The sequence below is a fragment of the Seriola dumerili genome, unplaced genomic scaffold, assembly GCF_002260705.1.
Source record: "Seriola dumerili isolate Sdu_G_001 unplaced genomic scaffold, Sdu_1.0 BDQW01000083.1, whole genome shotgun sequence".
In the NCBI taxonomy this organism is placed as follows: Eukaryota; Metazoa; Chordata; class Actinopteri; order Carangiformes; family Carangidae; genus Seriola; species Seriola dumerili.
In genome coordinates, this window is record NW_019174338.1 from 8873 (window position 1) to 32681 (window position 23809).

At 40.1% G+C, this 23809-nt stretch overlaps 1 protein-coding gene across 1 annotated transcript in view; it reads right to left on the reverse strand.

The window, feature by feature from the left end:
• Positions 1-412: 412 nt before the first annotated feature.
• The window catches only part of LOC111221301 (neurotensin receptor type 1-like), a gene marked incomplete at its 3' end in the record, with an annotated part of 33371 nt that continues 9974 nt past the window's right edge, over positions 413-23809 (reverse strand). The window contains exons 2-3 of the mRNA XM_022744655.1: positions 6127-6328; positions 413-479 (exon numbers count right to left, since the gene is read on the reverse strand). Coding sequence (XP_022600376.1) covers positions 413-479; positions 6127-6328 — 269 coding nt within the window. The remainder of the gene's footprint in view (positions 480-6126; positions 6329-23809) is intronic.

Below are 23809 nucleotides of genomic sequence, written 5' to 3' on the forward strand. Positions count from 1 at the left end.
GAATGTGTGGAGCATGTAAAGGACGGCATCATCCTCTCCAATATGTTCTTTGTAGGCGAACTGTGGGGGGGGGGGGTCTAGTGCATGTTCAACCTGTGGCTTCAGAAGGTGGAGAAGCAGCCACTCCAGGGTCTTCATGATGTGTGATGTGAGGGCCAACGGTTTGTAGTCATTTATCTCAGCCTGTCGCCTTACTTTAGGTACCAGAACAAGACATGATGTTTTCCACAGGACCAGGACCCTCCTTGTTTGTTGACTGAAGTTGAAGATCCTCTGGATAGGCTCAGCCAGCTGGGCTGCATAGTCCTTTAACAGCCTCGGACACACACCATCCGGGCCTGTTGCCTGTCCAGGACATAGCCTCTTGAGCTCCGCCCTCACCTCCTCCGCTGTAAAGGACAGGAGACTTGACCCCAGTGTGGAGGGAGTTGCAACTGCGGTGTCAGGTTGAGGAGAAGATGCCGTAGGAGAAGATGCAGCTGAAGCAGTGGGAGAGAGAACAGGTGAGGCTGTGTCACACCTGTTGTAGAACAGGTTGAACTCATTGGCCTTGTCCACATCACCTGACGTTGCCTGGCTGTTCTTCTCTTCTTACTTGTGATGTTATAGGGAAAACGAGTCAACATTCATTTGGAAGCTTTATTAGAACCTAAAATCACATTAGATTCTCCACAATGCAACATTGTCTTCTCTTAAAGTCCCAGTCCCTCCAGTTGATGCCTGTCAGGATTTGATTCTCAATCTACCTATCTATAATAAGTGTTGTTAAATAAAATGTGTTGATTTTGGTCATTCTTCTACACAGCTAAATCCATAAATCCATCCTTTCAGACTCTTTTATTCCCTGTGCCATCCCCCTCCTAAACTCTAGAAGGTAAATGTAGATGCTAACTTATTGTCTAATGTACTGTTTCTGTTTTGTATGTATTAACTTATTGTCCTTTTTCTTTTGGTCTTGGTGTTGTATTTATGAGCCCCGTGTTTTTAAGTTTTTGTGTTTTGATGTGTGCTCAATGCATATATCCCACTGCTGCAAACCCAATTGCCTCGCTGGGGACAAATAAAATGACTGTCTGATTGATTGATTGATTTTGTCTTTGATCATTTGTTTTTCATCACCTTACCACTTTGATCCATCAAAGTCACTTAGTTAAATATCAAATCATATGTAATATGTGAAGATGTCTTATCATGTTTCCACATAAATTCACAATAAATGTGTTCATCACAATGGAAAGGTTTGAAGTAACTAACAAGTGACCTATAAATGAGATGTAAAACCACAAAATAGAATATAGAATATTATGAAGTATGAAAAAGAAAGCTTGCTTTTGTGTCATTTGACCAAAGCTTGAGGCGTCCTGTCAATAGTTTGATTTTACAATGGTCGTCTATGGTGGTAGTGTTTTTTGGGCTACAGCAGATGCGAAGTCAGCTGTGGCTGATGGGAGTGTCATTTGTTTCTCTTCGGCTGAGATATTTGAGTGCCGCTTTGTCTTGCCTGTCAGGAGAGATTACATCAGAGTCTGACGTACCTTTCCATTTTCAATTCTTGTCTCTCGTAGCTCAGTGGTGATTTTCTCCAGGTGGTTAAGTACAGCTCAGGTATTCTTCAGGCGACACTTTGGATCTCACCAAGAAACACTCTCAGCCCACACTGTCACCAGATTGTTTTCTATCCCATGGTGGACATACTAATTTAGTGCACTGTTTGCTGAAACGCCAACACATCTCAAAAGGCAATTGCTTCTCCATTTGCTACCTTGAACTATCAACGAACATCAGCAGATATACATACAGTACAGGACACAGACACACTCAAGTTGCAAAAACAACGATAGAGGACAACAGCGTGGGTTTTAAATGTGTTGAGGGGTGTGTGTGTGTGTGTGTGTGTATGTGTTGGACTACACTCCTGTAGTCCATCGAGGCAGACAGGGCTCTCATTTGTCTGGAGTCTATTCCAGCATGGCAGCTCCATCCTCAGCTCTGTGCCTGTTGCTATTTGTCACTGTCAGTCGGTCCCAATTAGTCAGTCGGTCATCACACACACACACACACACACATACACACGCACACATGCACACACTCATACACTGTACACACACATTTATCAGAAAGTTATTCTGAAACCAGGGTAATCCATCCTCTGCTTTCGCAGCTCTTTGAATATATGGATCCATACATATGACAGTCACTGTCTGGTAATTAATGACTGAACAGTGACTTCACTGCAACTTCAACATTAAAGAATATATATAAGAGTATGGCCATGGACTAGCAACCAACTTTAAATTTTCTTACAGTCTCAAAGCAAAATAATGCGACTGTGTCCAGGTTGATATGGTGTAGAAGAATAAATTGCAGCTGTGCCAACAAACTAACCAAGTCTCTTAACAAAAGTGAATGAGTTCAGAAAGTTGTGAGAAGCTTCTGTTGTACTGTAATAAAAAATATTTAAAAATGAAAAAAAATGTTTTTTCTGAGTGTTTACTTGAAATCTGCTATTTTTTTATTCGCTCACTCAGAAGAGAGGCTCAGAGTCTCCTGTCTTCTGATTGGCTCACCAACCTGCTGTTACTAGAGCTTCAGAGAGAAGCCTGAGAGAGGAGATGTAAAACTACATTGAGATGGTTTTTGGTACTTAAAACCACATATACAGTATATATTCTTCTGGATATCAACACTTCAAATAAAACACAGTAAAAGAGTAAAATATGGGACCTTTAAAGTTTTGCCACCTTAGTGCTGCTGCTATGGGAGCTGACTGTGTGAAAAGAAGAAATGGCTTCAATCATAAAGCCTGACTTTTAAAAAGCTGTTAATGTATGTACCTGTGTAATATGATGGTTGTTTTTACAGTCTACAACCATTATGTAATCAATGAAAGAAGAGATTTTACAATTCCATCTTGTGTGCCGTAAATTACATAAATGCTCTAACCTTTAAAACATACCGGCACTCCTGTAAACCATTTTAAAGGGTCTGGTTTTAAAGAGTCTTACCCCTGATTGATTTGTGTATGTGGAGCTGGTATGAGTAGGCCTAATGCATTAACTCTGGACCTTTTCCAGGATGAGGTAAACATTCAAGAAGAAAAGGAAGACATTTCAAGCAGGCAGGGGTCATTGTGTGTTTATACACTGTTGGAGAATCAAACACATGCTACACAGTGAGCAGACTTCCCTGCAGCGCACAGCTGGTATTAAGCAGACTAAATGACCACACTGCTTTACTGTGAAAACTGTCTAGGTGTGTGGGAAAGCTATTTTATTGAAGTCTTTTTATTGGCTATTTCTAGAAACCACGAGTCACTGTGGACACCTTTAATTAATACTCTATGGTTTCATAGCGAAGTAGAGCGATTACTAAAAGCCAATGTTGGGCTGTCAAATGAAACTGCTGGACAAAGGCAGGATAATTATGACTAACTGGGTTTCGAATGGGGAGCCACTGAATTGGAATTATGACACACACATGCACACATAAAGAGCAGGTGTAATGAAGTTACAGAGAAAAAGAGACAGAGTTGGTGGGGGATTGAGACGGGAAAAGGCGAAATTAATCTCTTCTCAATTCTGGTCAATATCTCACGCTGCTTTCATAATTGATGAATACAGAACATGAGGCCCATTACAGTGAAGATTAGTCTGTCTCTGTGTGTGACAAAGGAAGCAGTCACAGTCAGAGTAGGATCAGAAATCATTTCAAAGTGCTCTTTCCATAATTGAAGCTGCCTGGCATTATCAAACCAATTGTATTGTCACTAAAGTGCAACACTACTCATCATACACCAGGACAGGTCTCAGCAGCGCCTGCTCTAAGTGGGACTGTTACAGACCAAACCGGACCACATCTGGCAACCAGATTCACCTTGATCCGATTAAGCTTAAATTCAATCTGTGATATGATGACGTAAGTCGGAACAACGAGAAGGGAATCATTATAGAAAGACATTTTAGCTTTATCCCAATTCAGAGGCTGCATACTTTCAGGGCTGCATTTGAAAATCGACTGCGTCACAGCATTTCGAAGGTTTGTTCAAATGTGGCGGAGAAATGCTGCCTTCTTTTCCTGGGCAACGAACGTTCCAACGGGTGGATCCTTAGTGGCCCAATCTATCACAAGATTCATTACACGCTGGTAATGAAAATAATATGGTAGAAAACAACACACACAGAGAGCCCAAGGATTACACTTACACTTACTTACACTTTCATGTAAGTATTAGGTTTCAGCTCAGATCAACAGCTAACAGAATAACTGTTAAAACCAAGGGCCTTAAACTGTCAGGTTTTTGTGAAAAAAAGTTACTTGTTCTAAAGGTTGCTAGGCGACAGGAGGCAATGGTAAGGGCAGACACAGCTGATGACCCAAAGCCAAAATCCTTCATAGGCTAGACTGTCTCATATCAGTTTGGCCTTCACTGTCTACAACAGTTACGAAGAGCCACACATTCATGGACCACATCCTCCGAAGGATGCTACACCTGAACTGGGACACAGCTTATATGTTTTACTGCAAATGCCAGAGAGAGAGAGAGAGCGTGAACAAATAACTCGTTTTTAAGAACTGGTTTAAACATAAAATATATCCGGTAATCAGCTGCTTAATTCCCATGGTTAGTTAAAATTACTTTTACACTGACTGAGTGTGTTGTGTGTGTCTGCTGCTGCACAGTGGTGGGGACTCAAGACCAAACACAAAAGGCTCTTTCCTGCAAAATTTTTCAAAGTGTAACCTCTACTGAAAACAGCAACATTTTGCAGTGAAATCACTTGATTTACAAGCTGCAGTAGCACACAGAAGTTCACGAGGCAGCTCTGCGAATATTCACTGAAGCTCAGACGAACTCTACTATGTGATTTTCTGGTGTGAGAAAAGCATCACAGTTAGCGATAGGCACGCAATCAAACAAACTCACTGGCAGACACACAAAACATTGGTGTCAGGGATTTAAAATCAGGAAGGCTTCAGGTTGAGGTAATGCAAACATGTAACATGAATTGTTTGGTTGCCATGGCAGCGTATGCATCTAGCAGACCAAATATTTCAATGCTTTTGTCGTTTACAAAAAAAAAAAAAGGCAGCTATTATGAAGCGAAACTCAAATACTTTCTTGCGCTTTTATTTTGCAGGCAAAATTGCTAAAGCTTGTTTGTCATTCACTCTCAACATAGATGAAAGTATAATATGCATTCTTCAGGAGGTGGTGGATTCTCTATTTGACCATTATAGCTAAATGTGGGGCTGTCAGTTCGATTATTATTATTATTGTAAGATTGGAAAAAAAAAAAAAATCAGAATATCAACATTCTGGACATGGTCATCGAGCTGGACGGGCTAATTCACTACTGGAATCTCCGTCTGCTGGGATTCATGGCCAATACACTGTGTGCTTATATTCACAAGGAAAGGTGCGAAAATGTTGTGGTTGTGTCCAAAGACTGTTCTCCACTGGAGAACAAGGGAGCTCACCTCTATTGTTATTGTAGTGCTCTATCTGCCAGAGCTGTAGTGATCAACAAACAATGCTGGGGACGTTTAAAGACTTTCCAACATGTCAAGAAAATATACCGGACCATGAAAACATCCAAGTTGTTGCTGCTGTTGTGAGAGTGCTCTCTCTTACCCAAGACTGTGTGGTGTTTGTATGTCTGTTCTATGTTGTGCTGAGGTTTTTTCAGGCTGATGTATGTCAAGCATCTACAGTATATGGAAATGACAATAAACCTGAACCTGAAAGTGAATGGGTGAATGACTAAGGCACAAAAGCAACTTACTGTAGATGATGACCTGGACATTAAAAATGTCTTCTCTGTATTAGTAAGATATGATGTGGGCTATGTTGGAAAATATTTCTAATCACAGTCTTTTAAAAGATAACCTTCAAATAACCGGCTCTCTTTCTGTGTGTGTGTGTGTNGGTGTGTTTGTGTGTGTGTGTGTGTGTGTGTGTGTAGGTGTGTGTGTAGGTGTGTTTGTGTGTGTGTGTAGGTGTAGGTGTAGGTGTGTGTGTGTGTGTATGTGTGTGTGTGTAGGTGTAAGTGTGTGTGTAGGTGTGTGTCTGTGTGTGTGTGTGTGTGTGTGTCTGTGTGTAAGGTGGGGGAGGTGGGGGTCACTTACGGAGGACAAGAACTCCATGGCGAAGCGACTGAGCGCGGTTTGGCTCCACGGTGACGTTCAGCATGGTGGGATTTCCCCCGATGATGCACACCCGGTTGTCTTGCTCTGCCTCGCGGAACATTCGCAGCAGCTGATTGGCTATGATCCCGTTCAGCGCAGATATGGCCACCATGGGAACCACGAAGGACAGAAACGCATTCACCTGTTCAGGAGGGAAAGGCAGAGGGCCGACAACACTGGTTAGAGTTTAGAGCTGACACACTGGTGAAGTCAGGTAAAAAAATTTTGATCAACTATGTGGTTCTCAACAGTAATGGGTCCCAAACTTCGAAGCATCACAAGGTGATTAACAGGATAGAAAAGAGGAAAAGATTTTACAAAATGCCATTGGTGTGTGTTTGTGTTTGTGTGTGTGTGTGTCTGTGTGTGAATGAGAGGCAAATAGTAAAATGCTTAGGTTATCTTATGTAAATGCAAACTTTTTCCACTTAGTTTTACCTCTTAACGCAACAAGAATCAAAGTTAAAGAGCAAGTGCAAATTGCTAATTGCAATATTTTTGATTTTTTTCCGTGAAAGGCTCGAATGTCTGACTTGTTTAAGTCAAACGGTTCCAGCGAAATTTGTTTTTGGCGATCCATCAGCTTTTCAGCCTAGGCCTGACATTTCCACTCAGGTTTATATGCAAATTGTGACAAAGGGTATAAAATAGGGCTACACCTAACGACTGTTGTCATTATGGATTAATCTGCCAATCATTTTCTTGATTAATTGTTACACTTTCCCACAGCCTAAGCTGATATATTCAGATAGTTTGTTTTCTCCAACTAACAGTCCAGAATCCAAAGAGTATATTACTCAGTGTACTATTATACAAGATAAAGAAAAGTGGCAAATCTTCACCATTTAAAAACTAGATTTTTGCTTAAAAAGAGACCAAATGAATAATTGATTAAAGCCAGGTTTGGCAGAAATGTCGAAAAAAGAAATGAACAGTTTGAAATTACAGCCGCCCTCCTGCAGCTCCCCTCTCACGGGCGTATGCACACGCTTAAGGAGAACAAACTCAGCCTGATATGCCATGGCCATGTGCTGTAAGTCAGCAGTAACGTGTTTGCAGTTTTCAGTGCAGACAATAAAAAGAAAAGAAAAAAAGATTTTGCTCATGCCAGCACAGTGAACATCAACACAACATATTATGAACTTCCTTATCATGTGTTAGAGTTAGAAAGACCTTAAAGTTCATAAAGTAACTAACAAAATTGCTATGAATCCAACTCCATTCAACATAAGCAACACAACCACGAGCCTTTGGATACAGTTAGCAGAAGGCTAAACGATTCAACACAGCCAGTCATCGCCTGCTTTCACGGTGAATCTACCTACATAACCAACCACAACACATTTACATACTGCAGGAAAAATTTAGTTAGCAGCCTGTTAGCTGTCCGGGGGAACTACTGCAAGTTGTCTTCATCTCTGAAACACCTTGACTGATATTATATATATTCTTCTGAAGGAACGTGCACACACATCTGCATTTGTGGAAGAGGAAATATTAACTCTCTCTCTCTCTCTCTCTCTCTCTCTCTCTCTCTGAAAAGATTTTCTAAAGCCTGAAATCAGAGCCAAGAGGAGGTGCAGACGTCTAGTTTCCTCTCAGCCACTTGAATTAAAATATGCAGAAAGAGGATTATGGAATTTTTCCCCATTGACGCCAAAAAATGACTGCGTACTCCAGCTTGAACAGAAAGTTTCCCTTGATTGAACTAATCATTTCAGCTTACTTCCAGACTTTCTGCAGCAGGAAACTAATATTTGGGGAAACAAACAGGGAAATGACCTGAATATATTATAACTTAGAGAATTTAAATATATTGATTTAGCTGAGTGGGACTGCAGAGGCTTCATATAAGCCTCAGCTTATGTTTTAAGACAGTTTGAAAAGTCCCAAACCTATTATTTAATAGTTTGCAACAACAGGAACAATGTTATTTCTTTCCTGTTGGCTCAGTGGCTCATTTAGCCATAACGATTCTGCATAAATAAAATTAAACACTTCTTTTCATGTTATTGTTCTCATAACCTTTTGTCTGTCTTTTTACTTCAGCTTTTTAAGTCAGAGAGAATGAATATTTTCATCTCAAAACAAAGGTAATTACATGCAAATACTGTTCATAATTACTTGAAAGCAACCAACGTTTTGAATCATGAAAAATACATGAGAAAATTTAAGAATATTAGAACAGCAGACATCCAGTGAGAGAGAGGGATGACAGACAGGGTGGAACAAGACCAGATGAAAACATATGGCTGTACAGTGTATGTACCATTATCTTTAAAGGAGGCAAAGCAATAACTAAACATAAGACACACCAAGCAGGAGACAGCAGAAGAGTGGGAGGGAGAGAGAGAAGCCATCAGTAACTGCTAAGCTAAAGAAACTAGCAGATCTGAAGAGCATGTAAACAACAGAAAGACGAGCAACCGTGAGACAATACTCTTACTGCAGCACAGCAATAAAACCCTGTAAAGAAGTAAAGGGGTTTCTGTCCACTGAAACGCTACAAGGCTGTTAATGTGAAGTGGTTACAAGAAGTGTTGAGTCAGTCAGTCACGAACATTCGTGGATCTATCATTGGACTGTGGCCGGTCCAAACAAAAAAGAGTGGTGGAGACAGATGTGTAGGGAGAGAGGCTGTGAAAGGTGAACCAGGTGACAGTAGGAGGAATCATAAACAGGTAAGTAAGTAGATTAGAATCGCAACAAGGCAATTTGAGTGGACAGCTTTTTGTGCTTTTGAACCTTTTCATAATTAACATAATGCTGTCCTGCTTTCAGGGAGGAGTCAAGCCCAGTCTACAGACCTTCATAACAGGCAGGTGGTGAGAAAAGCTTCTTCCCTTCAGGAGTGCCAAGTTCACCCTCTTCAGACAGCGTTTCAGCTGTTACGCTCAGGTTGTTGGTTTCTCTGCTAAAACAGTATTTTACTGTTGTCTGGAGATGGCTTATTTACACAGACTGCTTACTTGACTTTTGCGCTCTGACTCTGATGAATGAAATCTTACATATCACTTTGGTCATCAGTTTCTTGTAAGGGACAATAAAGATACTTTGAACTTTAATTAAATTCATCTAGCGGACACAGGAGGTCATTCTTTTCAACTCTTTGTTTTCACTTGCAAAAGAATCATGAAAACATACTGACATTTTGGTCTCTCTCTCTTTTTTTTATTTTTTTTTTAGTAATTCAAATGTTCCATCAAGAAACACTTGAAATTATATTTCATGGGTGCCAACTTTGATCAGAGTCATAATGAAAAGTTTTGTACCAATCATTTTCTTCACACTGTGATGCCTTGCTGCTGAGAGAACATAAAAGAAGGAAAATAAAGTCAGCAGTGAAGATTAATGAGAAAGAACAATGGAGTGAGGGTGGAGGAGAAAAAAAAAAAAGAACAAAGAGAGATGAGGTGCTGCCAGACATCAGTTATGACAGCTGACTTCTTACTCCAGCTGCTGTGTAACTGTATGAGAGGCTGCTGAAGACAGGAAACGTGCGTAGATGTGTGAGGTGTTCATTTGTGCAGATACTCGCTCAATAGATGTAAGTTTCTCCTTACAGCGTTTTCTCTCCACCTACACACACACACACACACACACACACACACACACACACACACACACACACACACACACACACACACACAGAGGGAGGTGGGGGGATCCAGTGCTGTTGTTTTTCTAAAGGATAATCATGGGTGAAGAAAAATGTTAATGGCTTTAATGAACAGGCTGGCTGACTTCTGAGGGTCCCCTGCCCTCTAGACATTGATGACCACAACCCCAGCTTGGGTAGAAAGAAAAAAAAAAAGAAAAAGAAAAACAGCCAAAAAAAACTGGCAGAGCGACTGCTAATAATTGGGACCGAGATGCAATGAAATTGAGATGCTAAAAGACAAAATAACAGTGTAAATTATAACTCTGGTGAAGTTTGAAGTGTCTCATTTTGACCTTTGGATGCATGAGCTACAGTAGGTGTAAGGTTACAAAATCCTAAAATAAATGAATGTCGTAGTCTTTCACAAACTACATGACTGCAGGAGGCTCCCTTCACTCATACCAGAGCTCCAGCGGTGTAGACTACAACTCTTATTGAGTGTTGAGAAGCCATTTTTACAATTTACCTCCTTGTCACCAGAGATTTACAACTTCTGTGGGATGTGCCTGAAAGAGCGTGGTGAGTCTATTTACTGGTGACTTCCCACCCTGATGAAAACTATATGATTAACTTACATGAGATGTTGTTTTTTTTTTTTAAATTTGGTGCTTGAATTTAACAGCAAATTAAAAAAAAAAATTAAAAAATCCATCCTGCCATGTTTGTGGACACAGAGCTGTCGAGGCGTAGCAGCTCTGCAGCAAAGTGCTCTCTGAGAACATTGGTGTTTATATGAACACATTGAGATTCTCTAAAGGTTTGTGCAGGGAAGCATGTGTGCCAGGGGTGCGCATATTTGTATCTGTATCTGAAAGGAGACCGAATGCTCTCCACCAATACAGAATCCATGATTAACTACAAACTCGTCAAAAACAGACATGTATCAAAATTTCGGTCTTAGATCTTTACGATACAGAAATAAACAAGATAAGGTTGTTTCTTCAAAAATTTAAAATTGAGGCATTTTGTATGTGTAAGTAAATAAAAGGTAAATAAACCATTACCAAATCCCAGCCATTAAAAAAAAACAAATCTTCTCTCTCCTTTGGAAAAAAATCCATAATTGAAATTCTGATTAAAATGCAACAGTGACACTTGCAGGACAGGCATGAGGGGAATATGTGAGTGTGACGAACTAGTGGCAAATGCATGCAACATAACTACTTTTAAACATGTCACTAAAACTTCTCAGCAGCAGGGACGTGGGGACTGGTCAGAGCAGAGGGAAGGATGAATGCAGCCAGTTCACCTTTCAGCACGACAATGGCCCAAAGCATAAAGCCAAGACAACACTGGGGTGGCTTTGGGACAAGTCTCTGATTGTCTTTGAGTGGCCCAGCCAAACCCAGACTTAGACCCAATAAAACATCTGTGGAGAGACCTGAAGATGGCAGTTCACAGTTGCTTGGACAGTTTATCCACAGATGTATAAACTACATCAATCATATGCATAGCTTACAGAGACTACCAACTGACTGAATTAAGGTTCTGAATACTTTTGTGGATGACAGATTTCAGTTTATGTTTAGATGGGCAGTGTAGATGGGCAAAAATGGTAGTTTTATCCATTTAAAGTTCAATCTACAACACAAAGTGAAGGCGTGTGAATACTTTCTATCAAATACTTCGGTTCATATCCTTGTTTGGTTTTGTTGATCTTGTCAAGGAGACACTATATTTATGTAGTTCTAGTATAAACAGGGACAGTATTTGTTCGACCACCAAAGTTATTTGTATTTGGTGAAGCAGCGCTACACAGTGTACTGAGGGGCGTGTTTGATTGATGGAGGAGCCCTCCATCCAAATACACTGTGTCCTGTGAGGGAGGACTCTGCTTGAGAAAGCATCAGTGGCCAGTTGTTTTCTTAATGCATGAGATGCAGGTGACTGTGCAGAGTTGCTGTACTCTACTGCCTCCAGTCTGAGCTTTGGCTCACTTTGGACTTCCACAATTTACATACAGCTTTGGAGGCATCCAGCTCATACTGGATCATTATTCAGTCCAGTGCCAATGTTTAATGGGAATACTGTGCCAGCAACAGACAGCAACAGATTTTTTTATTTTCTAGCCATGGTGCTGATTTTCACTTAACCTCCACAAAGTGGTTTAGTTGTCTTCTTTTAATCATATCTTTAACAATCAACCAGTATCATGTTTAAACAATATAATCAATGTTACTTAACATAAAAACATGGGACACTTCCTGGATAAGAAATTATCATGTAGGATTATGTAATGGTCATCAGTTTTAATTATTTTAACCTCTCAGATCTCATGTTTTGTCTTTTAGTTAGATGAAAAAGTCTAAATACACATGGACCTCGGCCACCCGTGCCATGGAGACAAGACCAGTCAGAAGTGTGAACCAGAGAGGGAGCGAGTTCAAAATGCTTCGTCCTTGAATTGGTAAACAAAGCAAAGCACCATAGTTGCTGAAATGATCCAGAATTCAAAAGTAAATTGGATTTAACCTGTGGAGTGTATTGTCAATTTTCTCAACAGCAGAACCTTTAGCTCTCTGTGATTGGATGTTTTCTTTCTTGGAAATCATAGTAAACCTCTCCCTCAAAGTGTTTGTGTAGACAGGCTTACACCATAGATTTTTTTTTGAACATTATCAAAGAACAGGACATTTTGTAATGCAGTTGTAAAGATGATTCTTGAGTATTCAATCCATAGCAAAGCTCCAACCCTGGGTCATGTAACAAAACGAATGGGACGTTTTAGTTCAGGGATTAGAGGCGCACAAAATAGCTCCTCGCAGTCAAAACCTCTATAGGCTTCATGTTAGCAGGAAATGCACTGTGAACTTTTTTCTTTTTATTACTCTAGGCTCCAGGCTACATTCAAGCAGTGACTGAAGTGCTTGTTAGAAGGTCAAATAGCAAGTGAAACGTCTTCCCTCACACCTCTCCATTGTCAGAATTTTGTCGGAACCAACAAGTCGAAGCACTCCATCGTCACGCAGTGATTGGTCAGATGTGAGGGGGCTAGAAAGGAGCCTGTCAAGCTCTCCACATCTAGGTACAACTGAGGGCAACACTAGGAATGCCTTTGAGGACGGACTGTCCAAAGTGTGTGCCATTATCCTCATTTGAGCAGTTATGGCATCTTGCGCCCCAGGTATTTCAGCCTGCCTTTGAGTGTACCTATTAGCCCTATTAGAACAAACTCAAACATGCTCCCAGCTTAAGACTCCGACTGGTGGAAGTTACTGCGGCCACAGAGGAGGAGATGAGAAAAGTACTGCTACCTCCTGAGTGAATTTGGGGTTGAAAAAAAAGCATTTATAACAGATGAATGCGATTGATCATTCATCATCCACGCCCTCATGGTCAACACTAGTCATCACAGTGTCGCTGACAGCATCATCCATGTTTATGAGAAGCACGGAGGAGTGAGAAAAAAGAACAATACAGACACCAACCAATTTAGTTAATTTAGTGAATAGAACTTTTATACTTGATGTGTCTGAGGTGTCTCTAATGTTGAGAAAACCTCTAGCTAACAAGCCGTGTTAATGCTAACAGTTGGGAAATGTGTTGTTGTGTTATTTCTATGACTGCATTGACTTAAAATGGGTTACACCGTCTCTCACTGAAGCACACCCTCTGTTTGGACATCATATGATAACCTCTGGAGGCTTGAATGTGGTGAGTAATGAACAGGGAAGGAACAGAGAGCGTCTGGAGTGCTGCCTGAATACCGAAGCATCCTGGTGGCTCTCGCTACCTGACTATTAGCATGGTTTCCATCATCATTACCCCATTATGTTTCTGTGTCCGTGGTGTTTGGGGCTATTATGGTGGATGAGCACAACAGCATCCAGCAAAGCCACTTTGATAAAGACAACTGGAAAACATCAGCAACATTCAGACAATTTGTTGAAATATTGGCAGTTTTTCAGGTCGTTTTTTTCAGTCATGCCTCATTGCCTTATGTAATACAGCGCGAAGTACTCAGCAGAAAAGTATTATAGGAGGTAATAAATAAAACTATACTATAAAATATGAACTATAAGCTGAGATCCACCTGTTTCACTGCATCAACATTACAAAAGTTCAAATCAATTCAAGAAGACGGAGGGCTTTAACTTTTGATTGCCCCAGCTTTAATTTCATATTCTTCTTGCAAGATTTACCGACAGAAAAACATGACTTACATCAAAATGGTGTAAAAACATTTGAGCTTTATTTTGTTAGAAAAAGAATTGATTTTGTCCTGATAAGATTTCTTAAAATAAGTACTGCATTTTTGCAGTGAATAACAAAACTCTGAACAGTGGCTCTGAGGCTCGAAGCCATGAATGTGTGGCTATAAGTCCATTGTGCTGGTGTCCTGCTGGCTGTCAAGAACTGCTGTAGTACGCCGCCCCTACTGCTGCTTTTCTTTATGTTTGTCCTCTTCATGTCCTGGCTCCAGTTCTTCTGTGACACGTCTATATGTGTAAGTCACCACAATCACTTTTCCTCTGCATGTCAAAACAAGACAGCTGACAGCAAGAGTTTTGTATTATTGCCTGTGCAAACAGATTTTTGGGGTTGTTGCAGTTCTGTGAAACATTTGGAGTCCTTGTTGAAATTATATAAGTTGCTCTTTTTTTATGGTCATGTGTATTTCAGTTTTGGATAAAATCATACAGTGCTGAGTGACTGTCCTGGTTGGCCTTCAACAGGTGTCTGTGTGACAGAAGTAGCTGTGATTTTGATTTTACTTTTAGAAGAAAGACTTTGTTTAGTGAAATCTTACTTTCACAGTTTCAAAATAAATATGCTTCTTGTCACTTCTCCACTGATTGTCCTGCACGTCTTATGAATCATAATTTCTTTTCAATATATTTGAGTTGTTTTCTCCACTGATCTTCCCGTTTATAACAAGTTTGCAACAAGCGTGGTATCATCACCCTGTGTTTTGTCACAGATGCAAAAAGAATCCTTCTTGGGCATCAGCTCTAATGTCAGTTACTTACACTTTAGAAAGTGGTGACATGTGGACAGAGCTCTGCTTCTGAGAAATGCAACAAGATGAATGTTTTGTCCCAGCTAATGCTCAACAAGAGGCCTGATGTACATGCAGTGAAGTAGTTTGTTACAACCAAATTAACAAGACAACTAGAATACAGCACATATCTCTTATATAGTAGTGGTAGCCGCTTGTTGGCGTTGCTAAAACATCATATGCGTATGTATATGTATGCATACATCTCTCCCGCTCTGCCTCAAGCACACACCACAAAATAAAGGCCTTCTTGTGCTATTGACTTGGCTTCACCGCACTTTAATAAACAAACTGACCATTTAGTTACATATCAAGTAAAACATGGTGCTGTATTAGTGGCTCATCATGCAGCTTACAGCTCCAGAGTTCTTTTGTTTTACTGCTGTATGCCATCAATAACCTGTCACCTAGCAACTTCAGCCATGTGCATTTATTTATGAGCAGTATTTTAAGGTCATTTGCATTGTTTACCTGCCCTCTTCACTTCATTTGCATATAAAAAAAAAAAATCGGCCACGATGGCATTTTAGAAAGGCCAGAATAAATTATTAGTAAAAGTTACTGTATTTGGTACTTTGCTTTGCACATTATTTCTAATATGTCATTTGGATAAAACATGACATATATCATATTCTAAATTTGCAAATGTTTTTACGTCAAATGAAATAAATGTATAAAGGCCCAATCCCATCAGAAAAAAGCACAGCCTCTTCATGTCTTTGCAAAAACAACACAGTGCAAACTCGCAGAGCGACTAATAAGAAAAGTGCTTCCTGGTAACTCCAGAACCGTCTTATTAACACACTATAGCTGTGTCCCAATTCAAGGGCCGTAATCTTCTCAGGTTGTATTTGAAGTCCGACTGTTTCACTGAGAAATGCTGCTTTCTTTTCCTGAAGGCTCCAACACCAACAGTGAACCCTTGGATTCCACTTTAAAATGTAAGTATGGGGTACAACAAAAACCAGGGCCCCAGGGCCAGTTTTTGTAAAGGTGACAAGAGCCACACATTGTGGTACGGGTGGCCACAGCTGGTGACGCAAAGCAGAAATCCTCCATAGACCCGATCATTTCGGTTTGGCCTTTGCGGTCTATGACAGCAACGAAGGGCTACACTTTCATAGACCATGTCCTTCAAAGGATGCAGCCCCTGAATTGAGACACAACTTATATCCTTTAGCTTGCTTGCTAATGTTAGCCACTGCCATTCAGGTGTCACCTGGTTTTGATCAGAGCGACAGAGTGTGTGAACCCCAAAGCTTCACTGTGAGGACAATTACAGTTTATTTTCTCAGTAACTGTAACAGATTGCAATTACATTTATTTTGTAATTCAATTACGTAATCCTGTTATATGCAACTTGTTATTCCCCAACACTAGCTAACTGACAGTTTGCAAACATGGTAGCTAATGGCACAATAAGTAGTAAAATAGTGCTCTGAGACTTGTACCATTGACTCTTCCTTTCAACTGTCTACGAATAAGTGCTGTTTGTCATCTGTTGAAAATCATGTGACAAAGTTTTAATGTTGTTGTGTCTGGGCAATTATAATGTGTATTCTGAAGTGTTATCTACACAGCAGCAGATTTATTGTGGTGTCCGACCTGAACATGAACTCAAGCAATCACCACCAGTGCGCTCACACGCACACATGCACAGATGTACATTCACACTGTTTGCAGTCGCTGCATTGCTATAAAGTTTATGCTTGATTCAGTTTGAATAATGAATGATGCACAGCGGGGCAGAGCATACAGGCCAGCATCGATGCTCTGATGAGATGTCACTTAATGATGCAGCACTAGACCAAACAATTACAAGAGATGAGAGTAAAACAATCTTTAAATGTTTGCGACTATTTCTTGCCTCAGTCTTCATGCCCTGCAGATTTTTTCAATTATTAAACTTTTTGTTGGGAACACTTTCAGTCTTGTTAGTTGTGCTGTATAAACACTGGAGTCCTGAAGTCTGAGACCATTCAACACAGATGAGATTGCACCATGCACCAACAGTAAGAGGCGAGGGCTCCACTTGCTCCTTGTACATAATGTTTTGATCACTGTGTTTCACACCTTCTTTAGATGTTTCTCCCGCACTGCTCAGCTTTCACCTTCCATCGATTTGACAACTCTCATGGGAAACGGTGGGTGTTTGGTCGCTGTTAACAGACTTGCTTTCATGCCTGTGAGCTGTCTGCGTAAATAAGGCAGCGTTAAAATTGATCTGTCAGCTACGGTTTGTCTTGAATGGTCTGTGAATACATGGTGAGCTGTGATGTCAGGGCTCCAGCTTGGCTTTTGCAGCACAAGCTACTAAGCTCATACCCAACAATGATGGATGCAATACATGTAAATATAACCACGGTGAAAGAAAATAAAAGTTAGATAAATGCTGACTACTGTGCAGAAGGAACACAGTGTGGAAACAGCCATAAAAGGTGTAGTCATTTTTCTAAAATGTGTGGTATTATAATTCTCTCCTTGCTCCATGTTTCTTAAATGCCACATGCAGATGGAACAGTATGTTTGAAAAAGGATAACACTTTCAAATGCGAAGCACAATGGGTACACGGTGTCACATAAGTACTGAAAGAAAAATCAACAATTGTTTGTTATGGTATCCTCTGTAAATAATACGTGTAATACGTCAGTACATGGCCACATCGATGTAGTGCAGAAACGCCAAACATAAGGCTGAGAGAACAAAAAAAGTTGGACGACTCATATTTTGAACCTTTGTTTTTTTTCTGGTAAATGCAGCAAGACTGCAGGTCTGGTCACACCAGCATTCAACATGGCAGGGGATTTGCTGGCAGGTGCAAAGTACATCAGATTGTGAATTTTGATGAAGTGTTGAACAATGGCACGCTGTCTTGAGGGAATGAAAACCCAGAAAATTATCTTGCATCATTAACATTAAGTAATTAATGATATTTAACCACCTCGGTCAGAGTATAAACTGCTGTGATTTGCAGACATTTATGAGACGGGAGTCAACAGTACAAATACGCCTTTTGAGGAAACTGTGTGAATGTAGCGTCAAGCTAAGATAACAAGTTTCCTAAACAAGTGTGAGGAGGCTTCTTCGTTTCACTCTTCAATAACTTTCACCAATCAATAGTGAGACAATAGAAAAAGTGTCCAGACACTTTTACATTCACCACTAACCCCACAAGTTCAATCTATGATATGGAAAGATACACGGATTAATTATGATTTTCTGGACTGACCAGGTGTAAAAACATAATTGAAACATCATATTTTTTTAGAAATGACATATTTTAAAAACGGGTGAGGGTTATCTCACGCAGCTTAATCGCTTCAATAATCAGTGTCAGCACAGGTTAATCAGAAAAGTCAACTTGCTAATTCAACGCTCCTGCTGTTGTTTCTTGACCAGACATCAGCCTGATACCAGCTGCTAGCTAACATTAGCTAGTAGCATCGGCACACAGTTCATATGAGTCCTGTGGCTTCACCTGTGGTGACCAGAGATTATACAGTAGCTTACAAACAAACACAAGCCACAAGTGCGAAGCAGTGTGCACCCAGCCCAGCCCAACTGCGTAGTTTGTCCACCAGCGAGCCAGGTTTATCTTTGAAATGTAAAATATCCTGTGAATGTCTTCGTCACAGTTCTTCAAAATTGCTCTAATACATAGTTTTGTATCAACGATGGATCAAATGATTGCGAGTAATCTGAAACACAGAGAATTATCTCCAGCTCTGCAGCACCTACAGATATAAATGTTTTGTTTTATTTTTTAGCTGGTTTCAGTTTCCTGTTTTGGTTTTGTCTGCTGGAACCTTTTTGTTTTGGTTTGCAGGAACCAAACAGCAGACAGACGTCGTTAGCAACCAGCTGGTGAATCAATATAAGAATGCATTCATTCAACAGGTTGTCAGAGACGTGACTCCAAATGAATGCTAAGGTTGCTTTGTGACTGTGGATGTGGAGAAAACAAATCATTATAACAACTTTATAAGGTGATTATAGATCAATGTTGTGTTTACATGTTGAACTGAAACTGAAAGTGGCCAAACAATATGTTTATATTATATGAAAAACTCTCCAATGTCAATATGCCGGTATCAACATCCAAAATCCAGTTTCATTCGATCTTTAAAAGACCGAATGAAAAGATTCAAAGATTATTCAATTAATTCATTAGCCATACCGCTGGAGCCAACCCCAGCTGACATGGTGCGAGAGCGGCGTACAACCTGGACAGATCTCCAGTGTATCACACGGCTGACATATATCCCAATTCAGAGTCGCCAATTAACCTTAACTGCATGTCTTTGGACTGTGGGAGGAAGCTGGAGTACCCAGAGGAAATCCACACAGGCACAAGGGGAACATGCAGACCCTGACCGCCCAGCCGGTTCCAACCCAGAACCTTCTTGCTGTGAGACGACAGTGCTAACGACTGCACCGCCGTGCCGCCCTTAATCATTTTAAGCGTCATTATTTGTCATGTTCATACTGCCACGGTACACAGTGAACCCTGTGTAAGGTCATTCTTAGCCCATACAACTCGTACAAAAGCTTAGAAAAAAATATGACTTCATGCAGAACTTCTACCAAGATTCTACTGGGAAAAACAACAAGCGATTTCAGTCAAAGAAACACACTGGCATTAGTGACAGTGCAGATGACAGTATGATTATCCTCCTGAGAAATTGTGCCCATTTTCTAATTACATTCAAGTGCATGTGAGGCACTTCCTCATTGTGTTTTTTACTTTATAATCACAGAACTAATTTGATGGCAGTGCAATGCCATCCATCTTTATTTATACAACTGAAACAAAGTAACAGCAGACACTCTCACAAGCTCAGCCTGCCGTTGCTAAACAATTTATTACTTTGCTTTGTCATAGAAAAAAGGCAAGGGAGGAAATTCAGTCCAAAAGTATAATTCAGTTTTTCTACTTTTACTGTCATATTCAATTAAACTATCTTTTAAATTACTGATGTTGTTTACCAAAAGCTCATAATCTGTGTCATTTAGTCTGCAACCACACGTTCTGTTGTTCTCTCAAATGGTTTCTGGACTCAATGCCATTGCTCAACAATACAGTTTTAGTGATGGCAGTCATTTACCGAAAGGACATGCTGTGCATTCCTCAGAAATGTTTTATATCCTTGCTTACATAATAGTTCCTGAACACTTTTATACAAGACCTTCACATAAAGTCTTGTGTTCGTGTATATTCCATCTACACATTAAATTGGAAGAGCCACAGTGGAACAATAAACAGCTGCACCCCTGACCTCTCTATCACAGGAACAGAGAAGGGAAAACACAAAGCCAATTTACCCCCAAACGGCCGAGAGACAATAAATTAACTACCACTGACATATTCACTCAGAACTTCCCGGTCACACATTTTCTCAGTGTTGTTCTTTCGAAAGTCCATTCAGTATTCACCGTGTGATTCTGGAGCACTTCAGCTCTTTCTTTCTCTCTGAACGCAATAGAAATGTTGTTCTATTAAAGCTACAATATGTGAGTTTTCCACGTTATATTCCACCTTTTTCCCCAATTAAAACAACTGGACCTATGTTAAATATGTTGTTGTTATACCAAATGTTCCCAGTAATTCTCACAGCTAGAGAAGTCAGTGATTTTAATCATGGTAACGGTCTGTTTCTTTCATGTGTCAGTGTTGTGGTTGCTTGCCAGAAGCTCAACATTGACTTTTTTTTATCCAGGTTTAAGCCAAGAGTTTGATTTACCAACTGACTCGACTCCTTCCATATGGGAAGGATGTAGACTCTGATTGGTTGAAGTCAGCCTGTTATACTGTTTTCCAAACAGTTTCCAACTAAGCCTTCTGATGTTTCTGTGTAACAAACCATCTGATGCATCAGGTAAGGTTACCTTTATAGAAATGACGTCATAATGTTGCTTCTGATGATTAATTCAAAAGCACGTCTCATTCCACAAAACATGTTTGCCTTCATTACCCATTCCTCACATCTTTTCCCTGCATCCTTCTCACATCTAAAATTGGGAGAGCCTGGAGATGTGCAGATAAGAGGAATAAGAAATAAAAGAAAAGACGAACGACAAGTAACAAGAGGAAAGTACCAAGGGTGCATCTAAATTCCATTAATTGCACCCATGTTTTCCTCACTCGTGTCTTTGCGCCTCCTGCTGAGCAGCAAGGGAGAGATGCAGGAGGAGATGTGAGGAAAGAGGAACAGAGGAAACACATTTTTAGTTAGATGAAACCTTTAATCTGAACTGTCATATGAGGCACAGTCAGTTTCTGTCAACGACTGCACAGCCGGATCAGCTTTCACTCAACTCTGCCAAAACAGGACATGGGCTATTAGTCTTTGCATGTTTCCTCTTAAAATGACATGTTAGACAAAAAAAAAAAACCCACGTAATTCTGTGTTTCTACTGTGAAGGGATGAGCACAACCACAGCTAGATGGATTCACTGGTGGGATGGTGATTGTACATGAGCTATTTTCTACTGGCAGTGATGTGTTTTTTTTTAAATTCATTATTTGCATCTGCTCTTACTGAGATTCTGTTGGTAATTTATCTATTTAATAATCCAGACTCAAGACCTCACCTCAAAAAATACAATGTGAGTCAAATGTGACCGAATGGAAATGACACCATTAGATGACGACAGTGTTTTATCGGTCAATAACAAAAGAGTCCTTCACTGAGATGACAGATCACAAAAGTCAAAACGTCCTGATGAATGATCAAAGTTGTTCTGTGACTCCTTTGTTAATCAGATCTACAGTTAACACAGATCCTATAACTTGTGAATCAGAAACAAATCAAATCTAAACGGTGGCGGTAATATTGAGACTGAGTTCTCTTATTTGACTCTGTATCAAACTGATCAGCTGCAGCTGTGTCCTATCCGTCTCCAGATTAGCAAACAAAATCTCTTACACTGCCTAACTTGCAACGATAAATTTATTTGCAATTTTTTAATCTGGCACTAAAATACTGCAAACAGATGTATCATTGTTGTTTGCTATTTTGCAAACTTGACAACCTTATATGGTGCCTTTCAATTTAATAATGTATTATAATTATGACGCTTAAGTAACTAACCACTGTGTTTGCAAGCTGTTTACAACAGTGGAGAGCCATCTTCTCCTCCGGTACACTCCTCCCATAATTGCCAAGCCTAAGTTCTTCATATCTAAACAAACATCCATCTCACTTTCAGCAGGGAATAATCCAAATATTTGTATCACATTGACACTGTTTAGACCTAAGTCTCTGCACAGGCTGTATGCCACGTGCCATTTGGTGTTTTATAACTGCAAACAGAAACAGTCACCAGTGTAAATGCATCTGGCTCTTGTCATGTGTCGTCTTTGACATGCAGAGTAGTAGAACATCACGTGTCGCAGAAATACTGAAGTCATGTTTGAATTACATGAGATTTCAGGTTCCAGTGTGTCAGCAGATGCAAGAATATCTCTTGTCTTATCAGTAGGTGGTGATTTAGCAAACCTCACAGCAAACCCACAGTTTTTTAAAAGACTGGACATTTCTCACACTCAAACATTGTAATATCGTATTTTCTTTCACTAGGGGTGGAAAGAGTCCTGGAATATTTTACTTAAGTACAAGTACTGTTACTTAAAAGACATTTTATTCAAGTACAAGTAAAATGTACTCAGACACAAGTACAAAGAACGTTAATTAAAATGTACTTGTTAAATGTTATTGCGTTACATTATTAAAAGGGGGAGGGGTAAAAAATATTGTGATAATAACATATGACAAAACTATTAAAAACTTTGGGCTACTAGGCGTGTATGCATTGATATTTCAGTTTGCTGTGAAAGCAAACAATAAATTCCAGCCAGGCAGACTGCAGCAGTCTGTGCATACAACTGATACAAATATACAGGCAGTTTACTTTTTTTTTTGTGGAACAACATTTTAATATTATCAATTGTTGGATTGGAGGAGAGTTGTTGATTTGTCTGTGTGATCATTTTTGAGGTGTAGTGTGAGGTGCTTTTGAGCTTTATTGCATTACACAGAGAGGTGTTCCTATTATTAAGCCTACCTTCTATAAATGGGACAAAATAGAAACACCAGAACACAGCAGGAGTTCATAGACTTTATGCAGCAATATGAAGCTACATAAATCAAACAGCTGCCGCTTCTTGGAAGTAACAGCAGAATAAAGCAGCAGAAAAAGTGGAAAGGTATAAACACCAAAAACTCCACAGTGGCTGCAGCTGACAAAGACAGATAAAATGCTGTGTTGCTAGGCAGCGCGCCGGTTGTTGATGCTGTACAGTGTTGCACACACCTGTCTGAATGTCACTCTGCGTCTCATGCTAGTTCTACATAATCTGCTGTAAATCCATCTTCTCTGCTAGATCTCGAAGCAAAATATAACCAGTCTGTCTCACTGTGCTCCTCCAAGTCTTCAAACACTGAGCTGAACGAGCCGCAGTCACAACAGGGACGATCAGGAGCAGCAGCGAGGTGGTGCACACCTCAGTGATGATGAAAGTGAATGTAGAAGTCACAATTGAAGGACCCACTGTCAGTATTTTTCCATTTAGGGTAAGCCAGACCCAACATGCACCTGTTAATCACGCCACACGGCAGGAGTGATTTGGGACACCTGCTGTGATCGCCGGCACATTCAATCAGCAGCTTCTTCTCTGCCGCAGCTGCTGATTTGACTCTTTTCATTTGTTGCATCCTCACACAGTTAATAACTTCATGTGACTTGTGTTTTTACTTGTGTTTTTAAAATGTAGCAAAGAAAAATACTTGAGTTAAGAAATACTTAAGCATGAGTAAAGTTACTGATTTTTAAAAATACTAAAATACCCCTGCTGCTCACACAATACCCAGTGAAAGACATGCTAACACCAGTGTTGTAGAGAGAGATCGTTTTGGAGCAGCTGTCATTAAGTGCCTTCACTGTGGAACTACGTAGCTCAAAA